General features: G+C 48.3%; 2 protein-coding genes across 6 annotated transcripts in view; one reads left to right on the top strand and one right to left on the bottom strand.

The window, feature by feature from the left end:
- Window positions 1–17: 17 nt before the first annotated feature.
- Window positions 18–11,485, bottom strand: Gmfg (glia maturation factor gamma). Of its 4 annotated transcripts, none has more exons than XM_042275052.2 (7): window positions 11,357–11,485; window positions 4,995–5,091; window positions 4,834–4,883; window positions 3,571–3,620; window positions 1,562–1,644; window positions 445–518; window positions 18–181 (listed from the first exon to the last, which is right to left on the bottom strand). In XM_042275052.2, coding segments are annotated over exons 2-7 (330 nt in total). In that variant the 5' UTR covers window positions 4,996–5,091; window positions 11,357–11,485; the 3' UTR covers window positions 18–109. The 4 variants fall into 4 exon arrangements, with proteins under 4 accessions (XP_042130986.1, XP_076431208.1, XP_006986349.2 ...); XM_076575093.1 differs by lacking the exon at window positions 11,357–11,485 and adding an exon at window positions 10,192–10,332; XM_006986287.4 differs by lacking the exon at window positions 11,357–11,485 and adding an exon at window positions 5,518–5,686.
- Window positions 11,486–11,500: 15 nt separating this feature from the next.
- Samd4b (sterile alpha motif domain containing 4B) overlaps window positions 11,501–27,446 on the top strand; it is a 37,714-nt gene continuing 21,768 nt past the window's right edge. Inside the window, exons 1-2 of one of the 2 annotated variants that reach the window (XM_076575072.1) lie at window positions 11,501–11,628; window positions 26,112–26,513. In XM_076575072.1, coding sequence (XP_076431187.1) covers window positions 26,318–26,513 — 196 coding nt within the window. In that variant the 5' untranslated portion in view covers window positions 11,501–11,628; window positions 26,112–26,317. Of the gene's footprint in view, window positions 11,629–26,111; window positions 26,514–27,446 lie in introns of those variants that run through there. The other variant, XM_042275070.2, reaches the window with a different exon arrangement.

Here is a 27,446-nt window from a genome sequence, read left to right as displayed (position 1 = left end):
AAGGATCGCTAAGTTCCTGAATTTTTAACCTTTATTTAGATCTTGGATGTTCATTATCCTAGGAGTCTGGGTCTTCAGACATAAGGACTTCAAATCCCTGGCTCAATGGTCAACGAAAGAAAGCTAACTTCTCTTGAAGCCAGGCCTCGGTGAGGTCTTCTGTGGTGCGGATTTCAAACACCTGGGTAGAGAGAGGTCTCATTATGATCTAAGGAGGCTTCCTGACCCCTCAGACTCAAAAGTCTAGACCCCAGCCCTCCTCCTTCAAACCCAGGGGCCCAGGACCAGCCTTGCTCCTTCAGACCCAGGACAAGCCCCTGCTCTCTCAGACCCAGGAGTCTGGAACCTAGCACCTGCCCCTAGCCCCAGGGGTTCAGCCCCTGACTCCCCCCGCCTCAGACCCCAGAGTTGCACAGCCCCTCCAGAGCTGGGGCCCCTCTCGACCTTTGTAAGTTCCGCCGTCTGCACCAGGCTGTTTTTGCTCCCCGCGTACATCATCTGTTGCTCAGGCTTGCAGCCTGTGTGGAAAAGAGGAGAATGGGTGTGGTTGGGAGCACAACACCCAGCTGGTAAGGCTCTAATAGTCCTGAAGGCACAGTAGTTTAAGGAGGATGGTAGGAGGACCCTGAGGCTGTACTCGGGATTTCTAGATTTGTCTAGGAGCTTCAGGTTACAGTAAGGGTGTCTGGGAGAAGATTCAGGACCCTGGTGGGGATTTCCTGATAACATGAACAAGAATGTGCGAGTTCTTACTGGGCTGGCCTGGAACTCACAGAGATCTGCCTGGTTCTGATTCCCGAGTGCTGGGATTAAAGGCGTGAGCCACCACACCCAATGCACCCCCCCCCACACACACACACACATACACGCAGTCAAATGATTACACTCTTTTTTTAGGGTCTCACTGTGTAGCCCAGACTGGTGTTTAACTCACTGTGTAGACAAGACTGGCTTTGAATTCACAAAGCTCTGCTTGCCCCTGCCTCCTGAGTCCTGGGACTGAGGGCTTGAGTCACCATGCCTTGTTTGTTGTTCAGATAAGGCCTCACTCTGTAGCCTAGGAACTCACAGTCCTTCAAGCCTCAGCGTCCCACGTGCTGAGGCTGCAGGCGGAACACAGCCATGCCTGGCTGGGTACTGTTTTTTGGAAGGGGGTTGTTTTGTGTTTGTTTGTTTGTTTGAAACAGGTTCTCTCTCTAGGTAGCTCTGGCTGTCCTGGAACTTGCTATGCAAACCAGGCTGGTCTCAAGCTCACCGAAATCCACCCGACTCTGCCTCCTGTATGCTGGCATTAAAGGCGTGAACCAACATACCTGGCTACTATTAGACCCTCCTATTCATTTGTTTTGTTTTGATGGTGCTGGGAATAGAACTCAGGGCTTGCCGCACGCTGGGCTCTACCAGCTCCCATATCCACTTGGAGGTGCCTGTGCCCACTCACAGACACCTATACAGCCACACACGAACACGCGCACACCCACATACCCACCCCCCCCCCACACACACACTGCTCCTCAGAGTCGAAGACCCTCTCCTCAGGACAGTTAGAGCTGCATCTCACCCACAGGGCTGGAGAAGATGAAACACAGAGGGTAGGACACCCTGCCATCGGCATGCGAGTACTTGTAGCTGTAGACCACAAACCTACAGCAGAGAAAGGGAGATCACACTCAGCACCCAAGAAGCAGCCCAGGCACTGTTCTTTGAGTTCATGTCCTGGAATCTGGAGCGGGTCATGGCAGCGCACACCTGTAATCCCAGCATGTGGTATGTATGGGATACAGGAGGATCAGAAGTGCAAAGTTAACCTCAGCTACACAGGGTCTGAGGCCAGCCTGGACTCCATTAGCTCCTGTCTCAAATACTTAAAAAGTGTAATTTAATATTGAGCTCTCTCAGAAAGGGGGATATCCACTTAGAGAGCAGACTGCCAGAGAGGTGCCCTGGCACACGCATGTGAGGTGAGGCAGGTGCTGGGCCCCACTTCCCTATGCCAGCAATGGGACCTGAGTGCACAGCAGTCACAAGGAGATGCTGGGAGCTGGTGCCTGAAACAGGGGTGGGACAGGATGTGAGCCAAGGTGCTAAGCACCACTGTCCAGTGGATCAGATGTCACACAAAAGACATAATATAAAACTCAGAAGAACATCAGCATTGAACCTCCCAGGGGCGAGGCCCTGTTCTGGGCCCAAGGTCTTTGCAGTTGTCAAAAGTCCCTGAGCCTGGGAATGAGGTCCAAAACTAGAGAAACCAAAAAAGAACTGAGTCAAGATGAAAGATACGGACAGACCAGTTTGAGTCAGGCACAGTGGCACAGGCCTGTGATACCAGCACTCAGAAGGCCGAAACAGAAAACGGAAATCAGAGAGGATGTGGTGCACTTGGGAGGTAGAGGCAAGATCAGAAATTCAAAGCTGTCCTTGGCTATATACTGAGTTCAAGGCCAACCTGGGATACATGAGACCATGTTTCAAAGGAACACCAAGATGGGCTGGAGAGATGGCTCTGTGGTAGAGTCCTTTGCTTATTCTTGCACAAGACGGAAGATGAGTTCCCAGGACCCATGGCAGGTGGCTCACATACACACATGCACGTAAAGAGTACTGGAGACATGTCTCAGCAGTTAAGAACAATGTTTGCTCTTGCAGAGGGTGGGTTCAGTTCCTAGCACTCACAAGGTGGCTCACAATGCTCTGTAACTCCAGTTCCAGGGGATCCAAAGCCCTCCTCTGGCGCCTGAGAGCATGGAGTGCATAGATATACATGCATGCAAAACACCCATACACATAAATTTAAAAAACAAAAAAACTTTTTTTCTGAAACAGGAGCTCATTATGTAGCCCTGGCTGTCCTGTAACTCACTTCGTAAACCAGGCTGGCCCTGAACTCACAGAGATCCACCTGCTTCTGCCTCCCAAGCACTGAGATGAAACACATGTTTCACCAGACCTGGCCTTAATTTTTTTAATATTTAAAATGCTCTCCTGGTTTGTTTATCTTTTAAAAATTATTAGTGTAAGGACTGGAGAGGTGGCTCAGCAGTTCAGAGCACTGGCTGCTCTTTCAGAGGACCTGGGTTCCATCCCCAGCACCCACATGGTGGCTCACAACTCTAGTTCCAGGAGATCCTGTGATGTCTTCTTCAGGCACTAGGCATGCATGTGGTACATAGACAAAATACTCAAGTACATAATACAAAATAGATCTTTAACGTAATAGTGTAAAATTCTGCAATAAAATATCAACAAAATTTCTGAACTATGACTTCTTGTTTTCAAACGCAAAGATTCTGAGTCCATAGACAGAACTGGAGCCCAACAGCCCCCCAATTCATAGGTCTTTGTTTGTTTGTTTGTTTGTTTTTCGAGACAGGGTTTCTCTGTGTCGCTTTGAGCCTTTCCTGGAAATCACTCTGTAGCCCAGGCTGGCCTCAAACTCACAGAGATCCACCTGCCTCTGCCTCCTGAGTGCTGGGATTAAAGGCGTGCGCCACCACTGCCTGGCCAATTTGTAGGCCTTTTATCACCCCCTACCCATAGTCCTCCATACCATCCCTTCCCCCAGGATACCTGGGCTGTCTCTCTGGCAACTCCGACCTAAGTTCCTCTGGGGAAATGTTCTGAGAGAGAGAGAGAACGAATGACCATCATTCACTAAATGAACATTTGAAATGTGTAGAGGCATTGTTCTAAGAAGCGCCTGTGGACTCGTTTTCTCAGGACCCCACGGAGAGGTCTTATTATGCCCACTCAACAGCTACAGAAACTGAGGCACAACGATGTCAAGGGACTTGCCCCACATTGCACAAGACAGTAAATGCCGGAGTTCCGATTTGAATCAGTGTTCCCATGGTAACCACTCTACTCTACTTCCTTTCAGGGGCGGCCTAAGGAAGCCCAGCTCCTCCTGGGCCATACCCTTCCCTGCCAAGCAGCCTCAACCCCAGAAAGGAGGAAGGAAGGCAGGCTGATGCGGACAGCGAGGCCACAAAACGGGACTCTTATCCAGTTACACAGGGTTGTTGGTGGCTTTGGGCTGCCTTATCTAGAACGAAAGCCCAAGTTTTATGTCAACTTGACACAAACTTCAGACATCTGAGGGGAGAAAGCCGCAACTGAGAAACTGTCTCAATTAGACTGGCTGTAGGCAAGCCTGTAGGGCACTCTCCTTAGGGTTACAGGAAGACTCAGCCCACTGTGGGTGGGGCCATGCCCGGGCTGGTGGTCCTGGGTTCCGTGAGAAAGCACGCTGAGCAAGTCACGGGGAGCAGGCCGGTAAGCAGCTCCCTCCACGGCCTCTGCACCAGCTCCTGCCTCCGGTCAGGTTTGAGTTCCTGCCCTGACTTCCCGGTGAAACTGTAATTCAGGATATGAAAGCCAAATAACCCCTTTCTCCCCAACTTATTTTTGGTCACGGTGTTTCATCGCAGCAATAGTTAGCCCTAACTAAAACACCTGGCTTTTTTTTTTTTTTTTTTTTTAAAAGCAGGGGTAAAACTTGAATTCACTGTGTAGATCAGGCTGGCTTCAAACACACAAGAGAGATCTGCCTGTCTCTGCCTCTTGAGTTCTGGGATTAAAAGCCAGTGCCACCCCTCCCAACCTTTATTTGGCTTTTTGATACAGGGTCTCTTGTAGCCCAGGCTAGCCTCCAACTAACATTGTAGCCAAGGATGACCTTGACTCCTTTGTCCTCCTGTCTCCACCTCTAGAGTGCTAGAGTTACAAGCATGTGTCACTGTCCCTTGTTTATGAAGTACCCAGGGAGCAGTCTACCAACTTTGTCCCCAGACCTCTCACTGTATTTCGGGGTCCCACATCCCAGCTCCTCACCTGGAATTCTTCCTCCAGCACCACCATCTGCCGGTCTTTGTCCACTTTCACTGGAGGAGGGGTAGAACACAGGTTACAGGCCCTCCCATCCCAGAGGACACTAGCCCAGGCCTCCCTCCCTGTCCCCTGCCCCACCCTTCCACAGGGCAGAGGTCACTGACTTATGATGGCTGCATTGTTGGTCTCTTTTCGGAAACGGAATTTCCTCAGCTTTTCCTTTAGCTCCGGGTCCACTTCACACACCACCAGGGAATCCGACTGCCAATGGGACAGGGAGGAGCTGAGCTGGCTTGGCCTCTAACCTGGCTCCTTTCCTGACTCAGTTTCCCCATAAACCAGTGAAGAATCTGAAGCTAGCCCACGTGAGTGGACTGTGGCAAACACCTCGGTGGGTGCCAGTCACCGGGACACACAGCCCAGCTCTGGGTATACACAGAGGGCAGGTTCCACCTTCCTGGTAGGTGCTCATGAATTATTCCAGAAGACCCAAAGATCTGCTTACTTGGGGCCAAACTGAAAACTACCACCTCTGTGCCCTAGCTAGTCCCTTTGCCTCAGCTGGGTCCCTTCCTTCCCTGCCTGTGACCTTCATCCTCCAGCTGATCTTCATCCAGGTACCCTCCTTGCCCCCGTCCACCCTAAACCTCGGCCCCTTGTCCTTCCTTGCCACCCAGGCCCTCTGACCATGGCTTTTCTGTCTTCAGGCCTCCTCACAGTTCCGTTGTCTTCTAGGGGTGGGGGCCGGGCTGAGAGGGGCGGGCCGTGACAGGAGGAAGCTTTCATCTAACACCACATCCTGTTTATGCCTGGTCTGGGACAACTGTCACAAAGGGCTCCTCCCCTTCCTTCCTTCTCTGCATCTGCCAGAACCTGTGAGGGCTTTGTGGTCACTGAGACAGAGGTTCGAATACTGCCTCACTGTGTGGTCCTAGCTGAGTAAATCCATATCTCTGATCTGGGGCTGCTGTGAAGAGAAATAGCTTCGGCGATCCCCTAGGTTCACAGATGTGCCTAGTAAAGAGTTAATAAGCCCAGCATGGCAGGATACACCTTTAATTCCTGCACTTAGCTGGCAGAAGCAGGTGGGTCTTTGTGAGATCAAGGCCAGCCTGGTCAATATTGTGAGTTCCAGGACAAGCAGGGTACAGTTAGAACACAGTCCAGGAATGGAGCCGTGGAGGAGAATTCTAAGCGCTTACGAGAAAACTAGACAAGAATTTTGTGGCCTCAGTTTCTTCAAAACAGTTTTGTTTGGTTGATTGGTTTTTTGAGACGAGGTTTCTCTGTGCAGTCCTAGCTGTCCTGGATCTCGCTCTGTAGACCAGGCTGGCCTTGAACTCACAGAGATCCACCTGCTTCTGCCTCCCGAGTGCTGAGATTAAAGGTGTGCCAGAATTGTTCTTAGAAAGTGTCTTCATGTGCCTCCCAGGTGTAGGGGATAGGCGTGAGTTGACTTCAGATTACTCACTATTGCTTGCTGATGTTATTCAATTATTATCTCTATGGAAAAATATGTTTTGGCCACATGTGGTTTGTCCTGTGGCTTTCCTTGTGATTATATACAGCTTGAACTCATGAGAACTATACCCATGTGACCATCTTAACCTTCAGAGTATAAATTGGCTGGGGCTCTGAATAAAGTGGGCTATTGCACAAGACTTTAGTCTGCCCCCTCTCCCACTTTTTTTTGAGACAGGGTTTCTCTGTGTAGCCCTGGCTGTACTTTGTAGCCCTGGCTGTCCTGAAACTTGCTTTGTAGACCAGGCTGGCCTTGAGCTCAGAGATCCTCCTTCCTCTGCCTCCCTAGTGCTGGGATTAAAGACGTTCGCCACCATGACTGGCTAAGTCTGCCTCTTTTTTTTAATCAGCTTCACTCTCGCAAGGTCTCACAGCGTTTAGAGTGGTGGTGACAGGCTACATAGAGAAACCCTGTCTCAAAAATAAATCACGGTGGCATATAATGTATGGCATATATATACTGTAGCACTCAGGATTGCTGCGGGTGAGGCCAGCCTGGTTGACAATAGTGAGCTCCAGGTTAGCCAGAGTTACACAGAGATCCTGCATATCAAAAGACCAAAACAGGGCCTGTGAGATGGCTCAGCAGGTAAAGGCACTTGCTACTAAAGCCTAGAGAACTGGGTTCAATCCCTGGGACCCACATGAGTAAGGAGAGAACTGATTCCCACAAATTATCCTCTGACCTCCACAAGTGGGATGTGGCATTTTCACATTTATACAAACATAAACAAATAAAATATATTCTAGAAAATACATTTAAAAATGAAAGAGTAGGTACTAGCAGGCACAGTGGTGCACGCCTGTAATCCCAGCCCCTGGGGGGCGGAGGCAGGAGGATGGGGAACTACAGGCTGCGCAGTTCAGCTTCTTGTCAAAAACAACACAGAGCCAGTCTCTAGTTCTAGCATTGGAAGCTAAAGACAGGAGGTCAAGAGTTAAGGCCACCCTTGGCTAGATAGCAAGTTTGAGACCAGCCTGGACTAAAATGAACCCAGCCTGGGCCTACATGAGATCCTATCTCAAAAAAGAAAAAAGGAAAGAAAGAAAAAGAGAAAACAAAACATTTAAAAGACAAGGGGCACCAGAGATGATGGCTCACTGGCTAAGACCAGTTAAGAACACTGGCAGCCGGGCAGTGGTGGCGCTCGCCTTTAATCCCAGCACTCGGAAGGCAGAGGCAGGTGGATCTCTGTGAGTTTGAGGCCAACATGGTCTGCAGAGCGAGTTCCAGGAAAGGCTCCAAAACAACACAGAGAAACTGTCTTGAAAAACCAAAACCAAAACCAACCAAACAAAAGAGCACTGGCTGTTCTTGGAGAGAACCAGGGTTTAATTCCCAGCATCTACACAATAGTTCATGATCATTCTGTAACTCCAGTTCCAGAGCATCCAACACCATTTTCAGACCTCTGTGGGTACCAGGCATACATGTTGTATACATGCATATATGCAGGCAAAACACTCAGACAAACAAAATAAAATAATCTTAAGAAAAAAAGGAACAACAAACAAAAACTCTAAAAAATCTGATAAAGGAGTTGAGTGTAGCTCAGTGAATGCATATGTAGCATGCACAAGGCCTGGCTTTTTGTTCTCATGCTCGAGCACTCGTATACACACACATGTGTGCACACACGTGTGCACACACACGAAGTACTCATATTGTTCCCTTTCCTTTCTTGAAATGAAATTCCTGTGTAATATGACCTACTTACATGCATAAATTAAAAAAAATCAATCAATAAACCCAACTGTCGAAGAAATAAAAACAAAGTAATTTATGAGAAAATCATATATATTTTAGTGAAGAAATATAAGCAAGAAAAAAATTTTTCTAAATCCTTGCTGCACTTGGCTTTCTGTGCTGGCTCTCCTTTCTAATAACGGACAATCCCTGGTCTCCACCTCCCTGCCAGGCTACCTCTACAGCTCTTCTTCAGCCCTTCCTATAATCTGCCCCTGTCCCGATGGCTGTTCACCTGAGCCTCATGAAATGTTAGTTCTTCCATTTTAAAAAGGACTGACTGAGTCTCCAGCCATGTGTGATGGAACACATATATAATCCCAAGACTCAGGAGGCTGAGGCCGGAACATCAGCTGGCCAGTCAGGGGTATATAACAAGACACTATCTCCAAAGACCAAAAATAAAGGGAGAGAGAAAGATCAACAGTTAAGAGCATTGGCTGCTCTTCCAGGGAACCCACATCCCATTTCCAGAACGCACATGATGTCTAAGAATTGTCTATAACTCCAGTTCCAGGGGATCCAATGCCCTCTTCTGGCATGCATGTGGCACACAGAAAAACATGTAGGCAAAAAACCCCACACACATACAATAAAAACCAGTCTATAAACAAACATTAAAAGTAATATGGCTGTAGCTCAGCTGGTAGAGTGCTTGTGTCGTACGCATGCTCTGGGCATCCCCAGCACCGTATAAACTCTGTGGAGCAGCTCATCTAACCCCAAGAGGAGCAGGGAGGAGGATCTACACTTCAAGGCCATTCTTAGCTAACTGGAGAGTTAAGAGGCCAATCTGGGCTGAGACCTGTCTCAAAAATAAATAGCTGGGTTTGGTGATGCAGGCCTTTAATCTAAGTACCCAGGAGCCAAAGGCAGATGGATCTCTATGAATTCCAGGCCAGCCTGGTTTACACAGCTGAGTTCCTGGACAGCCAGGACTACACAGTGAGACCCTGTCTCAAAACAAACAGGCTCATGGAGTTTGCTGAGCAGATTAAGGCGTTTGGTGCCCAGCCTGACCACGTAAGTTTGAACCCGCATGGTAAGGCAGGACTGATTCTTGTTAGTTGTTCTCTGACTAACACTTGTATGCCACGGAAATCACATCTGCCACTTATTTCCTTCCAAACTTGCCCAAAACAATCATCTATACTTGATGTTTCCCAATTTTCTCTTAAACTCCATGCCACAATGCTAGCTTTTTATTTATTTATTTGCTCATTTATTTATTTTCTGGACAGAGTTTCTCTGAGTAGCCCTCTGACTGTCTTGGAGCTCTGTAGACCAGGCTAGCCTCAAACTTGGAGATCCACCTGCCTCTGCCTTGGGAATGCTGGGATTAAAAGTGTGCACCACCACACCGGGCTCTTAAAATAATTAAAAAATTTGTATGTGTGTGAGTGTTTTGCCTGTATATGTCTGTGCATCACTTGTATGTCTTGGGTCTGCAGGAGTCTAGAGGATGACAGATCCCCTGGAACTGAAATTACAGTTGTTAGTCTCCATATGGGTGCTGGGAATTGAAGCCCCGTCCTCTGGCAAAGCAGTCAATGTTCTTAATTGTTGAGCCATCTCTCCAGCCCCAGAAAAATAACTGTCTTAAAAAAAAAAACCAAAGTTCCAGGTAAAAGGGGGGAGGGGGCGGTTAGTCCACACTTTCAAGGAGAATTGCAACTAGTCTGGTGTTAAGAAAGAAGGTCTAAGCCAGTCAGCACTAGAATGAGATCCTAATTCAAAAAATCCAAAGCAAAACAAGTAATAGATGGGGCTTGTGAAGTCCTCTGGCATGAAATGGCCTTTCCTCATCCTCTTCAGGTTTCTCTCTCTCTCTCCTCTCTATTTTGGGGACAGGGTGTCATTATATAGACCAGGATGGCTTCGAATTTACAGAGAAGCCCCTGCCTCTGCCTTTGTTGGGATTAGAGGCGCGCGCCACAACGCCCAGTTCTACTCTTTCTTGCTTCCACTTCACAATCTTCATTTCTTTTCTCAAACCAAGCGTCCTCATTTCTCAGGGTTCCGTCTGATCCTGGTCCCATCCATCCGTCATAACCTCCCTGGGATCGGTCACCCACTCCCACAGCTTCAATTACCATCTCAAATGATCCTTAAATCCTGGTCTCCAGCCTCAGTTTGTCCCCAGGTGGGGCAATGTTCTTGACTTCGCTGTTGGGCGTCCCACACTGGGCTTCTCCTCTGGACCCAGTCTCCCAGAGGGCTTTGTCCTGGACTTTTCTCTTCCGCCCTGTGGCCAGCCAGTGGCAAAAGGCTAGTTCAGAGAGCCACCTAGAACACCGTCCCTCCCATCTCCTCCCCTCCCCTGGGTCCCTCCCAGATGCAACCCCGCCCCAACCCCCCAGGTAGCTCCCTGGACTCCTCCGCGTCCCATTCTTTCCCATCCCTCCTTCTTGTGTAAGCCAGAGGCGTCGCTTCCAACTTCCAATTCCCCAAGACCTCGCTGGTCTTGAATCTCTGCCACGTCCCCCTAGTCGCTTCAGCACAAATGCAAACTCCCTCCAGTGGCCAAACATCTGGTCGCAGCTCATTTCCCACTACTCTCTGTCGTAAGCTAGACACACTCCACCCTGACGGTATTTCTTGGAGTTCTCGGAACAAGCCACGTTGCTGTCATCCTTCTGGAGCGCCGGCCCCTTTCCAATCAGTTCACCCCGACGCAGGACAGTCTGTGGTCGGCTCAAGATCACGACAAAAGTAACGACAGCGCTCTCCATTTATTGACGGCCTCTTTCGTGCGCAGGGGTGGGTCTTATCTCTTTCCACCCTTAAAGGGTGGACCTCGCTCATCTGTGTCACTTTAAGCGCGGCCAATGGGCACCCGGAGCCGGAATGCAGCATTGTCACCCCAAATGGCGAAGGCACTAACTACACTGTACAGACCTCGGGCCGGGCGTGACCGAGGGGCGGGGAGGAGGGGGCCTTGAACGCCAGAATGAGGAATTGTGACTCGGTTCGCTGCCGCTGAGTTAGACCGGCGCGAGGCTGCCTCCTGCGGGCCCGGAGGCCCAATCGCGGGCTCCGCCGGCCCGTTGCCCGGGGCAACGCGGCGCGCGCCCCTCCCCTTCCCGGCCCTCTGCCCTCCGCCCGGGGCCCGGCCATCTGCCCGTCACCCCCACGTCTGACCAATCGTAGCGAGAAGGGGGCGGGGCCCTCAGGCCCCGTTCCAGCCCCGTCGCTCCCTTCCCGGCCAGGACCCCGCCTTGCTCGCCGCACCCCTCCCACCCTTCAGGCTGCTCTCACCGCCAGTTGGCTGGCTTCGCCGTCCGTCAATCGGGTGTGAGCTAATGCTGGCGCGCAGTGGCCCTCCGGGGCGGGGCCAGGGGCGGTGACGCACGGCGCGGTGACGCAGCGCGACGGCGGCGGCGGCGGCGGCGGCGGCGGCGGTGGTGGTCGGTGCGGGAGGAGGGAGGGGAGCTCTCGGGCCGGAGAGGGGGCGACGGCGGCGGCGGCGGCGGCGCGGGTGGCGGCGGCTGCCTGAGGAGGCGCGGGCGGCGGCGGCGGCGGCCGAGGCGGTGAGTCTCGGGCAGGGCCGGGCCGGCGGGCGCGGGGCGGCGGCGGTCGAGGCGCGCGGCGCTCCCCTCAGGGCGACCCAGGCCGCGCGGCCGGCCCCGCCCCCTCAGGGACCCCGCGCCGCTGGCCGCGGCGGGCGGCGGGCGGCGGACTCGGGCCTCGGGAGGCCGGGAGAGCCCGGAGGACCCCGCGGTCCCCGCAGTCAGCCCGCGTCTCCCCACCCGGGCCCCTTCCTCAGCTTCCCTCCCAAACGCTCACGCCCTGGGGGTGGTCGAGGGGCCGGGCCGAGGACCTGGGTCTTGACCCGGCACGCCTCTGACTGGTCCTCCCGCACGGCCTCCGGCGGCCTCCCGGGAGACCACCCTCAGCTTTCAACTGCCTCCTCCGGGGACCTTCCCCATGGATCCCCGCCCTCTGGCCCCTGGTCCCCCCCCAGTCTTCCTCCTGGGTCGCAGCACATTCCTTGGCGGCTGCTCCTCGTCAGTCTCCGCAGCGTATTTATCTCAGGCATCTCCCTCAGAATCCACCCTGAAGCCCCCAAACACCCCCCCATCCGCATCACATATTCCATCCATCTCCCTCAGACTTCCTCTTCACATACCCCAAGAATTGACCCTCCCACCCTTCCTCATTCTAGAAATCTTAGAGATTTTCACTCTTATCCCCCAAATCCTTCAGGATGCCCCCGGTGAACCCTACATCTATCTTCCTTGAAAAGCTTACATATCCCAGAACAGTCTTCTTCAGATACTACTGGAATGCTCATAGATTCCAAAACTCACCTCCCCTCAATGCTTCCATCTCTCAAATGTACTCCATTCCTTTCTCATACTTCTTGAACCCTTCCGTAGATTTCCAAAATCTGTCCCAGAGACCTCATATTCTGCAAATCTTCCCCACCTTGAAATGCTCTAGACTAGATCACCTCTATGTACCCCAACCATTTTCTCCTGAGGCCCCATGCCTGATAATCTTGAAAGTCTCCAGAGAGCTTGTCTCATATTCAAAAACCTCTTCCAAATCCCCTCTTAGAGATCCCAAATCCTTCCCAGTAACACACACCACATATTTTAAAAATTGTGTAAAACTCTTCTTGGATAACCTGAAAATCTGAGACTGCCCCCTTGTAGCCTTAGATAACTTTCTGAAGCTCCTTCTTACAACCCTGAAACACCCCTCTGAGATACAGCTTTCAGGACCCCCTAGCATCAGAAACCCCAATAACCCTGAAAAGGCCCTTAAAATACTTCTCAGAGACCCTGACATCCCTAGGACCTGCATCCCTAGGACCTTTGGAGTTATTTCTCAGACTGTATTACTAAAAGGCTTTTCTAGCTATCTCTCCCCCAGAGCCTCCCCCCACCCCCATTCTCCATAACCATCTTTAGAAAGCCTTCCACACTTACCCAGTCATCCTCAATATAACTGAACACCCTGAATATTTTGTGGTAAACCAAATCTAATGCTACCAGGTCTTCCCTAGGAGATCCCATCCCCCCAACCCATGTTCTTTTTGACTTTACTTGAGGTTTTTCATCAAGCCCCCCCCCATGTGGGGTGTATATGTGTGTGTTTAGAGATCCATTTGTCATGACCTTTCTCAGAAGACCACTCCTTCTCCCCAAGACACTCTTTACAGAATTTTTTCCCCAAGCCCTGTGTCATTAATCTCTAGCACTTTCTGGGAACCCTCCCTCAGTTTTCCTTTCTGACATCCCCAGTTTTATTTCAGGACTCTTACCTTCCCATTTTTTCTCTTACCTTCCCATTCTTATTCCTTGGAAATCGTAGACCCTTCTGGATTCTCAGCCTACTTCACCCACTATTTCTTCAGAGGCCCCAGCATCCTTCAGACTCCCCTTCCCAAGCTTCCTCTACTTTGGAAATCCCAGTGCTTGGAGACTCGGCTCTCAGATTTCCTTCCTTCCCTCCCTCCCTCCTTCCCTCCTTCCCTCCTTCCCTCCCTCCCTCCCTCCCTCCCTCCCTCCCTCCCTCCCTCCCTCCCTCCCTCCTTCCCTCCTTCCTTCCTTTTTTTAGACCTGATCCTCATAGATCTCTCCTTTCAGACATGGAAAGACTTTTAGCACCCACTTAGAGACTTCTTGAGGACTCTTTGCTTTCATCCCTTCCATTTTTGAAGACCCCTTACTGAAGCTTTCCCTTCCCTATGTCAGTGGCTCTCAAAGTGTGGTGAGACCTGCAGCAGCATTGGTTGGAAAATGCCAATTCTTGAGTCTTACTCAGACTTACTGAATCGGAAAACATCGGAGCAGAGCCCAGCAATCCGAGTTTTTAACAAACAATCCTGTTGATTCCAATGTATGTTCAAGTTTGAGAACCACTGCTAAGAGGCTCTCTCTTTCTCTATAAAAAGTCCTGAAAGAGCCCCAAAGATGTACCTCTATGCCCTGCTATACATCCCCATTTTCCTGGGGATCTCCTGTGTGAAGTACCTATCCTCCAGAAAGACTTCTTACCCACTTTGAAAGATCTTGGCTTCTTTACAAAGTTACCCCACCCTCTGAGTAATTACTTCAGATTCTGCCTTTGAATGATTCCCTTTCAGCTCTTCCTCAGCACTTTCTCCTTCTCTCTGTTCCTCTGGTCCACCCTAGAGTCTTTGCTGCTTTTGCTTTAAATTGCTACCTCCTTGAACATACATGTTCCTCTCATCTCATTTCTCTCTCTTCAAATGGGCAACTTCAGGTGTTCTGTTCTGTGTCTTAACTGCCCAGGGTCCTCCGTGCACTTCATAGAGCACCAGTCACTTTCCTGCTTGTAATTTTTGATTCACTTGCCCACTTACCCTCACCGGACAGGAAGCTAGAAGCACAGGCTTTATCTGAATGTGCCAGGTGACCCAGGGAATTAATGAGCATTGTTGGAGAATGGGTAGCTCCAAGTTTCTCAGACCCCACTCTCCATGTCTGGTACACCTTACCTGCCTCTTTCTCCCTTTCATCACTCTGTTCAGTCCCCTTGCCTATCCTCCTGCCTGGCGCTTGTGTTCATGGAACTTTTCTTGGTACTGCTTCTGAGCTATCCTATGTTCTATTCTGGTGACCTACCTCTCCCCATCTTTGTTAGCTTCTCATTCTCTAAGTTTCAGATCTCTATAGTACTCTGAACTTTTCCCAAGAGAATCCATTCCTCTTGTAGGGCCAAGAAGAGGAAATAGAGAACCCAAGATAAACACCGTCTTTAGGGAGCTCACTGCCTAGTAGAGGGCTTGGGCAGGTGCACCACAAAGGACATGAAGTACAGATTATATGCTGTGGGGATTCCGCTATTTGGAAAGAATTCATGGAAAAGGTATTTAGGTGAGGTAGTGTTCCATGGGAATCACAATGAGGGGCTCCTAGGCAGGGGACACATTTTAAACACTTCATATGTCTGTTTTTATGGTGCTGGGAATTGAACTCAGGACCTGGGGCGTGAAAGACAAGTGTTGAATGACTGAGCTACATCTGAAGCCTCAAGAAAGTGTCATCTCTCACCCATAGTTTCTTCTGTACGTGAGCAGAGTTAAAGGAAGGAAGCACTCTTTCATTTGCATGGTATTTTATAGCTGCACTAGAGTCATCCACAGATGTAACAGGGATTGCTGTTTACTGAATGTGTACTGTTTGCTAGGTACTGTTTAAGTGCTTTATCTGTGTAGTTTCATATGCACGGGAACCTGAGGTAGATAAACTACTATTATCTTCACTTTACAAATGATGAAGTGAAGGACAGGTGGGACTAATAGAAGGTCTGTGGGCTCTGCCGGTCCCAAAATGATAGTGCCTTGGGCCAGAGAATTGGATTTTTTGTTCAGATAGGTGTTGGGTGCGATCCTTATGTTTCCAGAAATGAAAAAAAAAAAAATGACGGAGATAATGATATCTTATTTCATGGACTAAGTTAATGGGTGTAAAGTACTTAGAACAATGCCTTGTACACACTGAGTGCTGTGAGCAGAAAGTAGTTAATGTTAGCCAAGGCCCTAAAAGGTACTAGAATCTAAGTAGCACAAAGTAGTTTAAAAGGGAGATTTTGAGCTCCAGCAGGGATGGAAGGGAGCTATGCAGGGGAGTGGGGTGAGGGTTAATTGGCTCTTGTTACTGAAAAAATCCAGACTGCTTATAGCTGCATCCAAAGGTTCAGATAATAATCCCAACCTTCACATTTCTGCACTGAGTTAGTAGCTTCTTCCTTAACAGGTTTCTGCTTGTGGTGACAGATACTGCCCTCAGCAACCCCAGCTTTAAACTCTACCTCTTTAGCAGCTGCAGTGGTGGGGGGCGGGGGGACACGACTCTTGAGAGTCCCAGTTTGAAACAGTTTCTCTCCCTAGTAGGTATGAGATAGTTGATGGTAGAAGATACTTGGGTGTATTTGGGGTTCTATACTCGGCAACTGGGTCTCTTGCTGAACCAAATAGGATTATGATTCCATCCCATGAGCTTTATGTGCACTCGTCTCTACTCTGTCTCCACCCCCAGTAGTTCCCTGCTCTGTGATCATTTGGATCCAAAGAAATCTAATGGCCAGTGTGATCCTACAGACTTTGTTTCAGGATCACTAGAAGAGGCAGGAAGGAGATGAGTGACTTGGCTTGCTGGCTTTAGAACGTAGAATGTAATAGTCCTTCAACTTGGCTTTGGATTTCTAGGGCCTAGAACTTCAGAGAAGTTTTGTTTTAGTGCGAACTTGTCAAATAGATTGTGATTGAAGACAGGTCATAAAATAGCAATATATGAACTATGCAAAGAGTTTTTTTTGGGGGGGGGGGCACGGGGGAGACAGGGTTTCTCTGTGTAGCCCTGGAACACACTCTGTAGACCAGACTGGCCTCAAACTCAGAGATCTTCCTGCCTCTGCCTCCCAAGTGCTGGGACTAAAGGTGTATATAACTACCACTCAGCAAACCAGAACTGTGCCAGTCTTAAATGTCCCTAACAGCGAGTGGTCACTAAGTAATCCATGGAGGAAGATGTTTTGGGTATTGGAGATAGAGCTAAGGGTAAAACAAAGACCTAAAACTCATGAAGTTCACATTCTGATGAGGGAGAGGAAATACTGCATTAAAAGAAATGTGAACCCCAGTGAGCTAGCTCCTTAGTGTGTGTGCAAGTCTGGCAGCCTGAGTTTGATTCCCAGAACCCATGTAAAGGTGGCAGGAGAGTGCTGACACCACAAGTTGTCTTCTGACTTCCACCTGCATGCCATGGCATATGTGTTAACACACACACAAAACAAGTAACATTTTAAAAAGAAGTATGAGTGTGATATGTACTGTGAAGGAAATGAACAAGTGTAAAGGTGGCCACTGTAGACAGAGTGGCCAGAACTGGCCTTGTTGAAGAGGTGACAATTGAGCCTCATAAGCAGGAAAGATGAGTGACACTGGTTGTGGGAAGACCAGGAAGTGAGACATTCTAAACCTAGCATTGCTGCATGCAGAGGAAGAACTGTTGCACAGTGGAGAAATGTATCACAGCTGTTTCTTGAGAGCCCGTTCTTTGTCGATCCTATGATGTAGCAGTGGATCATACAACCACCCCCTTCCCTTCCCTCATGCCTCTTACAGTCTAGGCATTGTGAGAATGGAAGGAGCTGAAGCCTTTGAAGAAGTGCCACCTGTGAAGGTATCAGACTCCTTTTGGGGAAAGTGAGGGAAATTGGGACAGGTCTGATCTGAGGTCTGATGAAGAGGATTGGGAACATTTATTGTATGTTTATGAACATATCTGGGCACACAAATGATAATGCACTCATGTGGAAGTCAGAGGACAACTTGTGGGAGTTCTTCCCTTTTGCCATGTGGGTTTCAAGGATCAAACAGGGGTTGTCAGGTTTGGTAGCAAGCATCTTAACCTGCCATTTTGCTGGCACAGATAAGGACATTTGCAGCCGCCACTAAGAAAAAAGGGGCTGGAGAGATGGCTCAGCAGTTAAAGATGACTGACTGTTCTTCCAGAGGACCTGGTTTCAGTTCCTAGCACCCACATCACAACCATCTGTAATTCTGGTTCCAGGGGATCTGACACCCTCTTGTGGCCTATTCAGCTATTGCACACATGCAGGCAAAAACACCCACACATAAAATGAAAATAATAAATCTTTAAGAAAAACAGAATCAAGCTGACAGTTCTGTTGCTGCCATGCCTGCTGTGCCCTTGTATGCTCAGTGAACTTGTTTTTTGTTTTGTTTTTTTCCTTTAAAATAAAAAACAAACCTGGTGGATGTAATGGTTTATGCCTGAAATCCCAACATTCCAGGGCTTGGGAGGCAGAGGCAGGAAGTTCATCATCATGAGTTCAGGGGCAGCATTGGCCTACATGAGTCCCAGGCTATCCAGGGCCAATAGTAAGACCATACCCATTCCACCCCACCCTCTGAAAAAATGCAATTGTGGGGGCACATTCCTGTCATCTCAGTACTCAGAAGGCAGGAAGATCTCCAGTTCTAAGCCAGCTCAGCTACATAGCAAAACCTTGGTTCTGGGGAAAAACAACTGCATCTTCAGGAGAGTAAAGAAACTGAGATGACAGAAGAGTCTGAGATGTCCACAGAGGTGACAATTTACTTATAGGAGACAAGGGAATAGGGAACATTCTGTGGGAGGGAGGCAACGAGTCAAGAGATTTGGGGATAGGAAGAGGAATAGCAACTTCCTTTCTACTCCGTTTTTCCAGAGTCCCTATGATGCACTTAGCTTCTAGTGGCCCTGCTTGACTTCTCTTTGTTTCCCCAGGACAATTCATTAACAGAAAAGGCTTTTTTTTTTTTTTTTTGCTGAGACTGTGGTATACTTTTTGTGTGTACATGTTTTTGAAGTTTCTGAAATCAGTAGTTCTTAGAATAGATACTTTGGATTCTTTTGTCTTTTGACACACTCCGGTTTGGTAACTAGCCTATTTGTTTATAAAATGTGTGTTCCTCAGAGGCCTAGGTCAAGAACTGTAGAAGAGCTAGGAATGGATGGGGAGGCAGATGGGACCTGGAGGTCTGGAGGTCTGCTGTTAATGGATATCCCATAAGCCCAACTTCTTAGCACCAATGGGGACTTCAGGAAGCTTCAGCATCTTTATTAAAAGCAAGAGGTCTGAAGGCATAGTGTTTGGGCCCTGCAGATCCTACACAGTTGTGAGTAGTATCTTCCCTTCTGTCTAACTAATATTTCCCATTTGTAAAAGGAGGCTGTTCATGCTCATAAATATATGTGCCATTTATGTGTTATGTTTGTGTGTGTTGATAGGATTAAATCACAGACTTTTCACATGCTGGGCAAGCACCCCCTCCTCCCCCAACCCTTACATATATTTTTAAATTAGATCCCAAGCACTTGAGAGGCTGAAGGAGGAGGATCTCAAGTTCAAGGCCAGCTTGAGCTCCATAGAGAGACCCTGTCTCAAACAAACAACAAAAATAGATGTCTGGGGATCCAGGTGAACTCACCCGTGAAGAACTGTTAGCATTGGAACTCTGAGGTACAGGGTGTAATGCTGGAGAGGAAGTTGTTGGGCTAGCTGTCTTCCTATACATTGTTTCATCTCAGTCTTCTCACAGCTTCACTGAGGAAGAAGCTGAATTACTTGCCAAAAGTCATAGTAGCAAGTATCAGTGGGAGAACTAGGATTTGTGCCAGGTCACCTGACTACCCAGTTCTGTTTCTAAATGAAGAGAGCTGATTGAGTACTTGTCCTGCCTGAGGACCTCTTCTCACTTTTGGGGGCCAGGGAAGAAGCCTGGGGAACAATTTCCCTGGAACCTCTCAGCTGTTTGTTTGGTTCCAGTTTTCATCTCTGGGGTCGGTAGGTGCTTCCCAAGAAAGTTATATGTTCTAAATCTAGCCAGATGCCAGCAGTGTTGCTGGGTATCTAGAGGCTTGCTATGTAGTAGGCCCTCTCTCCTGGCTTTCCTCAAAAGTAGGGAGAGTCAGGTTTGGCCATGTGAACACAGAGAGACCAGAGCAGCAGTTGAACACAGTTTTGTATTTAAGTAGCCAAGACTGTTTTATGTAGTAAAAATCCAGTTTAAACAGGCTCAAGAAGTATATTTATTGGCTTCTGGAACTGAAAAATCTAATTCAGTAAGGAGGCTTGAGGCTCTGTGGCCCTAGGTCTTCTCCCCTCACCTCTTGAGGATGCTCTGTCCATGTTGACTTCATTCAGAAGGGGGTCAGCTGCAAGGTAGCAGAGGTAATAACTAATAACCTAGAGCTACTTTCCTCAGTAGTTCCATTGAAATTTCCAAGAGAACTTATTCATGCTCTATCCCATGTCTACTTCTACAGCCAAGAAAGATGGTTGATTGTTCAAGGGGAACTCATTGTTAGAACCAGAAGATGGAATGGCTATTTGACAGATGAACCCATCATAGTAAGATGGATGGTACTGCCATGAGGTGCCATGGGAGAGTTGATGCTGATGCCTTATCCAGGTGCTGTCTCACTACAAACAAGCAGCTGGGATAGAGGGCCAGGGCCCTCTGCCCTTAGTTAAAGGGGGCCATCCATTTGGTCTCGAAAGTTACTGCCTGCATCGAACACTCAGCAACCTTCTGCCCTGAAGATAGATCGCTTTTTTTCTTTTTTTTTTTCCTATCTCTGCGTTCGTGTGTGCCATGGCAGGAATTAAGAGATCTGAGAACAACTTTGAATATTGGTCCTTGCACTCTACCTTGTTTAGAAAGGGTTGCCTCTTGTTCATCATTGAATATAGCTGGCATTTGAGCTTCTGGGAATTCTCCTGTCTCCACTTCTCACCCCACTGTCAGAGTACTAGGATTACAGACAGGGATTATTACTTCTGACTTTACCTGGATTCTAGCAATCTGAACTCAAATCCTCAAGCTTGTATGGCAAGTGCCTTACACCCTGAGCTATCATCTCCCTAGCCCAAGATCACTACTTGTAGGTTGTTCTTTTGAGATAGAATCTTGCTATGTAGCTCTGACTGGCCTCAAACTTGCTGTGTAGCCCTAGTTGGCTATAAATTCATGGCAGTCCTCTTGTCATTCTTTTCCAATCCCCCCCCCCCAACAGGGTTTCTCTGTATAGTTTTAGTGCCTGTCCTGGATCTCTCTGTAGCCCAGACTGGCCTCAAATTCAGAGATCCGCCTGGCTCTGCCTCCTGAGTACTAGGATTAAAGGTGTGTGTGCCACCGCCGCCCAGCCCTGGGCTCCAATTTTTTTAAAAGATTTATGTGTAAGAGTGTTTTGCCTGCTTGTATGCATGTGTACCACATGCACAAGTATTTAAGTATTTGTAGAGACCAAAAGGGAGCATTGGATTCCCTGGAACTGGAGTTATAGATGGTTGTGAGCTACTGTGTGGGTGATGGGAACCAAACCTGAATCCTCTACAAAAGCAGCAAGTACTCTTAACCACTGAGCAATCTCTTTAGCCCCATTAAAGATGACTTATTTATTTTTATTTCGTTTTATTTTTGAGACAGTCTGACTCTGTAGCCCTGGCTGACCTACATCTTGCTACAGTAGATCAGTCTGGTCTCTAATTCACAGAGATATTTTAAAACAAAACTTTTTTGGGTTATATTTTACTTAGCATGTGTGTTTGTGTGTGTGCAAGCACATGTGCCATGGTGTGTGTGTATGTAGGTCAGAAAGAAAACTTGGACTTGTTTCCATCATGTGGGTTCTGAGGATCAAACACAGGTCTTTGGGTTTAGCTAAGGGATGATTTTTCACAGTTTGGTCTTATGGGTGGACTTGTGGAAGCCCTGGTACACACTGCAGACCTACAGAGCCCCATTCCATCACTGTGTCCTCCCCACCAGTTCTGTCCCTTGAGCATCTGGGTGGCTTGAAGATACAAACTACAGAGGCCACGGGTTGGAGTGTGTGTTTTGTCAGCTTCTGGTCTATTTCCAGTTTGTTTCAAGGACCACAGCCACTGGGTTTTGTGGTTTTGTTGTGCTGTGTAGTAGTTCACAGTTGCTGTTTTAATGTGAATTAGTTTCCAACATTTAAAATAAGGATTTTTTTTCAAAGCCAGATTTCCTGCTGTTCTGTTAAAAAAAAAAACAAAAAACAAAACTGGAGACCTGATAATATGAGTCTATTCCCACATGGTACCAGTTGATTAGAGTGGAGTAGTGTATTTTGCCTTTAAACAGGCTGTGTACTTTGTAGCTCACTGTAGTCCCCAGTGGCCAGCTCTGTTCAAAGCTTAGCCTGGTGAGCATCACATTTGAGACCTCATTCCGTCCCAAAGCTTTGCTGGAAGAACCTAGATTGATGTTTAGTCAGCAGCCATTGGGGATATAGCCTTGTTGCTTAGGAAAAGTAACAGCCCAGTAAAAAATTGGATGGGTAGAAATGTGCAGCTTTTGCCTGAGAATTTGGTAATCTTTTTGCTGTAAATGCTTTTGGCATATCAAACCTCCCATCACAAATGTTCCACCGAAACAGTAACATGGTCTGAGTATCACATGAGCTCTCAACCAGTGGAGGAATTATTTGCTCCTACTCCCGAGAGGGGTCCACCTAGCCTTTGCTTGACCACTTCCAACAGCCAGGCACTTATTACCTCCTCACATGGTGGCTAGCTCCATCCTTGAACAGATCCATTATATAGAAAGTCTTTCTTATGTTGAAGCATCTGGTGCCTTCTTGGGACCTGAAGCCACACAATGTTGGAGTAAGGAGGGCAAGTACTGCTTCCAGGCACAGAACTTCCACTCAGTCACCCTGCATCCAGGGCAGCACAGTGCTTCCTTGCTGTGAGTGAGGAGAAAGAAGCCTCAATTCTGGGGGGGGGGGGGGGGGATTATTTTTATTTTTTTGGTTTCTTTCAAGATAGGTATTCTCTGTGTAGCCCTAGCTGTTCTGGAACTTGGTGTATAGACCAGGCTGGCCTTGAATTCAGAAATCTACCTGCCTTTGCCGCCGGAATACTGGAATTAAAAGCTGAAAATTATTTATTTATTTTTTTTCCTTTTATTTTACAATACCATTCAGTTCTACATATCAGCCACGGGTTCCCCTGTTCTCCCCCCTCCCACCCCCTCCCTTTCCCCCCAGCCCACCTCCCATTCCCACCTCCTCCAGGGCAAAGCGAAAATTATTTTTTAAAATGTCAAAAAATAGTGTGTATTCATTTGTATCTAATGAAATGTTATAAAATTTAGAGTATTAAGGCCAGCCTGGGCTACAGAGTGAGTTCCAGGATAGGCTCCAAAGCTACACAGAGAAACCTTGTTTCGAAAAAACAAAACAACAAAAACATTTAGAGTATTAGTAATTCCCCTGTCCCTCCAAAGTGTGTGGACACTTTGGAGGGACAGGGGAATTACTAAACAGCCTAGAGTTCAGCCTTTTACACGTGAAACACTAGTTAGTGGTACCTCATGCGTGGTTCTGTGTAGCTTTCTCCACAAGACCTCCCTGGGTATCTCGGCTTGACCTGGAGTGCATAGCTCCATTCTCCTGCCATAGCTTCCTGGAGGCTAGGATTACATCTTATGAGAGCATCACATCTGCCTCAGTTTATTAGTTATACTTTATTGATAGATATTCCCATTAACCAGGTACAGTGATACACGCCTGTAATCTCAGCACTCAAGAGTCTAAAGCAAGGAAGATTGTGAGTTCAGACTTGCCCGGGCCACTTAAACAAGACCCTTTATCTTTGGCTGGAGAGATGGCTCAGTGGGTAAGAGTGCATACTACAGTTTCAGAGGACTTGAGTTCCCAACACTCACATCAGGTGGCTTACAGCCTCTGGCTTCAGGAACTGAAGCCTTTGGCCACTTCAGGTACCTACATGTGTATGCAATGTGCACATGTGCACAAGTGCTTGCATGCAAGCAATTGCTATGTGTTCACATGCACAAGTTAAAAGAAATCAGGCAGAAGATAACAAGGCAGGCTTTTGTTTGTTTGGTTTGGTTTTTTCGAGACAAGGTTTCTCAGTGTGGCTTTGCGCCTTTCCTGGATCTCGCTCTATAGCTCAGGCTGGCCTCGAACTCACAGAGATCCGCCTGGCTCTGCTTCCCAAGTGCTGGGATTAAAGGCCTGCGCCACCACCGCCCATCTAAGGGCAGGCTTTTGTATTTGTTTTTAAAAATTCTGTCTTGATCCCACCCCACCCCAGTGTTTTGGGATTTGTCTTGTTTTGCTTTGAGACAGAGCCTCACTATGTAGTCCTGGATGTCATGGAATTCGATATATAGACAGGCTGGCTTCAAACTTAGAGATCCACCTGTTTCTGCTTCCTTGGTGCTGAAATTAAAGGCATATGTTATCACAACTGTTCTGGTTTTGTTTTTAAAGAACACTCTGGACCAGCAAGATGACTCAGTGGATAAAGGCACTTGCCACCAAGCTCAATTTCCTGGGACCCACATGACCAAAAGGGAGAACCAACTCCCACAAATTGTCCTCTGACCTCCACATGTGCACTTGGCACGTGCATATACAGGCATTTACACACAAATAAAATGTAGTGATTTTTTAAAAAATGAATAAAATACTGTTTTAGGCTCAGGCTGGCTGACTACATAGCCTCCATTTTGGTGAGAAGAAAAATCAACATAAGGCAGTATTTCATAGTGTTATAAAGAAATGAGAGCACTAATACAATTGAGTGACTGTGGAAAAGTGTCAGGGAGACTGTCTCTGAGGAAGTGATACTGTACTGAGACCCAAGCAAGTTAGGAGCTAGCCTCTGAGGGAAGGGGAGACCAGCGAACAAGAAGGAACTTGATATGTCATGAGGTTGGAGAGACAATAGGAGTCATGCAGGGCACTTTTGGCCAAGGTAAATTTGGATTTATTTAGATTATTTAAGTGCAATTGGAAGTCATTGGAGACTTTAAATCAGGAGGTGACTTGTGATTTTGCCTTTAAAACAATTGGTGGGAGACCTGTGTAACTTGGAGCAAACTTCACTTTCTCTCATCTTTCTCCCCACTGCTTCCATCAAAAAGAACTGACAGCTATACTAATTTGTTCTCCTTTGATATCCAATAGGGATTCTTCAAGGCAACCCAGCCATATACACTATCCCTAACAGGGCTGTGTAAGGTCAGAATAATGGCCACGCCCTAAGGCCTGGGCCCTGCCGGTTCTATACACCCTAGGTCTGTGTATAGAGTTCTTGGTTCTTGGGCAGCCCTGGGGGAATGGAACTGAGGGCACTGGTTGCAAGAGACAGATGGGGAAATGAGTGGATACCTTAAGCCCCAAACACTTGAGAAAGGCCTCAGAGGAGTGTCTAGAAATGAGCCAGCCAAAAAACTAGACCTGCTATTTGCCCACTTCAAACAGTTTCTGTGTAGTCTTTGCTTAAGAGGAATTTGGACATTTTCTTGTTTGAGTGTCTTTCTCTCTCTCTCCCTCTTTTTTTTTTTTTTTTTTTTTTTTTTTTTGGTTGTTGTAGACAGAATCTCTCTGTGTAGTCCTAGCTGTCCTGGAACTCACTCTAAGACCAGGCTGGCCTTGAACTCACAGCAATCTGCTTACCACTGCCCCAACCAAGTGTCTTTGCATTTTATTCTGCCCATTTCCTTCAAGTTGGCACTCTATTGGCCCTTGGATAACAATCTGCTGTGCTGAAAGTCAAGAGGACTCCCACCTTGGAGTCTTGGGCTGAAGTTGACTGAAGAGGAGGGTTGGGGGAGGGGCGTGCGGTGTTCTACCCTGTAGTAGAAAGATGGAGTCTTAGAGCCAAGCTTGTTCCAGAGTAGAAGAGCTATGTTGAAGGGCATGAGATCCCTTCATGGTGGTGATCTTTAAACAGGTCTGTCCATGTTCGTGCCCTGGGACTCACTCACATCTACCGGCTGGTTTGTGACCAGATAGTTACCTGCTGTCAGCGTGTACTGTCTGCATACCCTGTCTGCATACCGGGATCTCTCCTGGAGTCACCATCTCACCTTCCACCTTTGAGCCAGAATTGTGGGGTTTAGTTTGAAGAACTCTTGAGCTCTTTTCTGCTGGTGAGCAGTTACTGTCCAGCTCTGAGAGGAGGCAGCCTGAGACTAGCAAGATCAGCAGATGTGTTCCAGGTCACATGTCTGCTTTGTCATGTCACCTTGAGCCATACCTTTCTTCATTCAGATCTTTTCCCAAATGCACAGCATCTCTTCCTGTTTCTGAACACCCTTCTGACTTAATCTTTGATTTGAGTCACTCTCCTTTGGCTCTATGCTGTCCAGTTGTGAGGCAATGCTTCCCCTTAGTCTCTGAGACTAGGGTCTGGTCTCGGAGTACTAGTCATACCTGTTTCCTGAGTCCACAGTTGGAGAGGAGCTGGTTCATTGTCTGAGGGTCTGGTCTTGGAGTGCCAGTCATGCATGTTCCATGAGTTGCAGTTGGATAGGAGCTGGTTCAGTGTCTGCTGCTGGCTTCATCTTTCTCCCAGAAACTACTCAGAACAAACTCCATGAAACATGAACAGGGCCTTCAGCCCATATTCACCATGACAGTTTCAGCCCCTGCATTCCCTCTGATCCCTTTGCTTTCTTTTCCAGGAGCCTGGAGAGGTGTGGCTGGACCAAGACCTCCCCTGATGTAAGCAGGCTCCCTCCTCCCCCCACCACCCGTTGCCACCACGCCAGGGGACATCCTCAAGCCCTGGCCCTTAGGGGAGAGGTAACAGGAGCCCAGAGCCGAGACCATGTGACGGCGCTGGCCCTTGCCACCGCCGTCCCCCAACCCTGGCCCCAGGCCTGGCACCATGATGTTCCGAGACCAAGTAGGCATCCTCGCTAGCTGGTTCAAGGGCTGGAATGAGTGTGAGCAAACAGTGGCTCTGCTGTCGCTTCTGAAGCGGGTCACCCGTACCCAAGCCCGCTTTCTGCAGCTCTGTCTGGAGCACTCGCTGGCGGACTGCAATGATATCCACCTGCTGGAGTCAGAGGCCAACAGTGCTGGTGAGTCTCTGCCCCTAGAGATGGGAGTACAGTGGGAGAGCAAGAGCAGGTGCCAGGTGCCAGAGACCAACCAACAGTGGTGCTGAGAAATGTATGTTGTGTGCTTGTCTGGTCTCCTGGGGCTGTCCTCAGGTGTGGAATGGGGATTCCCAGGAGGGCAACACAAACTGGAAACTGCCCATATAGAGGAAGGATGGTGTTGGGTAGCTTGTATGAGCTGCTGAAAGGAACCGGCAAGTCATGAAGTGGCATGGTAGAAGGTGAGTGGTGATTTGTTTTCCTAGCTCTAGGACACCAGAGCTAGGAGAGGATCTCAGAACTTGTAGAAGAGGTTTGTCTGTACAGGTCTTCACTTCCAAAAGTAAATAGGTTGCAGGCCATGAGAGCTTCAAGAGAGTTTTGAATGTAGATGTAGTCCTCCACGTCAGTTCCCTAAGTACGCAGTAGAGAGGTACTCTGTCTACTGAAGCTGGCACTGGGATGGGTGAGCCAGATATCCTTAGAACCTGTCCCTAGAGTTCAAGAATAGTCAGTCCAGAGATCCGTCTCAGGGGCTAATACATAAGGGCCTTCTGGGCCTTGACATGTAGCTGGGCGCAGGGCTGCTGATCTCAGGGACACAGGTGTCAGATGGAGGTCAGAGAGTGGGGAGGGTTGTGGATACCCAAAAAACTAGCTGGGAAGGGAACTGAGGGACCCTTGCAGTCACCCTTGTTCTTTCTACCTTCTGTGTGATTAAGAGCAGTTCCTGTGGAGCCCTTGTAAGCCAAGTGCCCCTAACCTGTGTCAAGTCCTTTGGTGGCTCTTGAGTCACATTGCCTAGGCTGAAATCATAGTTGTTATTTGCTGTAATTGTGCCTCAGCTTCCTCCTCCTTAAAGTAAAGATGATAATTCCACCTATGTTAGGGTGCTTATGAGGAGCCAGTGAGTTC

This window comes from Peromyscus maniculatus, chromosome 1 (assembly GCF_049852395.1).
Source record: "Peromyscus maniculatus bairdii isolate BWxNUB_F1_BW_parent chromosome 1, HU_Pman_BW_mat_3.1, whole genome shotgun sequence".
NCBI classification, from domain to species: Eukaryota; Metazoa; Chordata; class Mammalia; order Rodentia; family Cricetidae; genus Peromyscus; species Peromyscus maniculatus.
The sequence above is the reverse complement of the archived record's forward strand: the minus strand, read 5'-3'. Positions and strand labels throughout refer to the sequence as shown.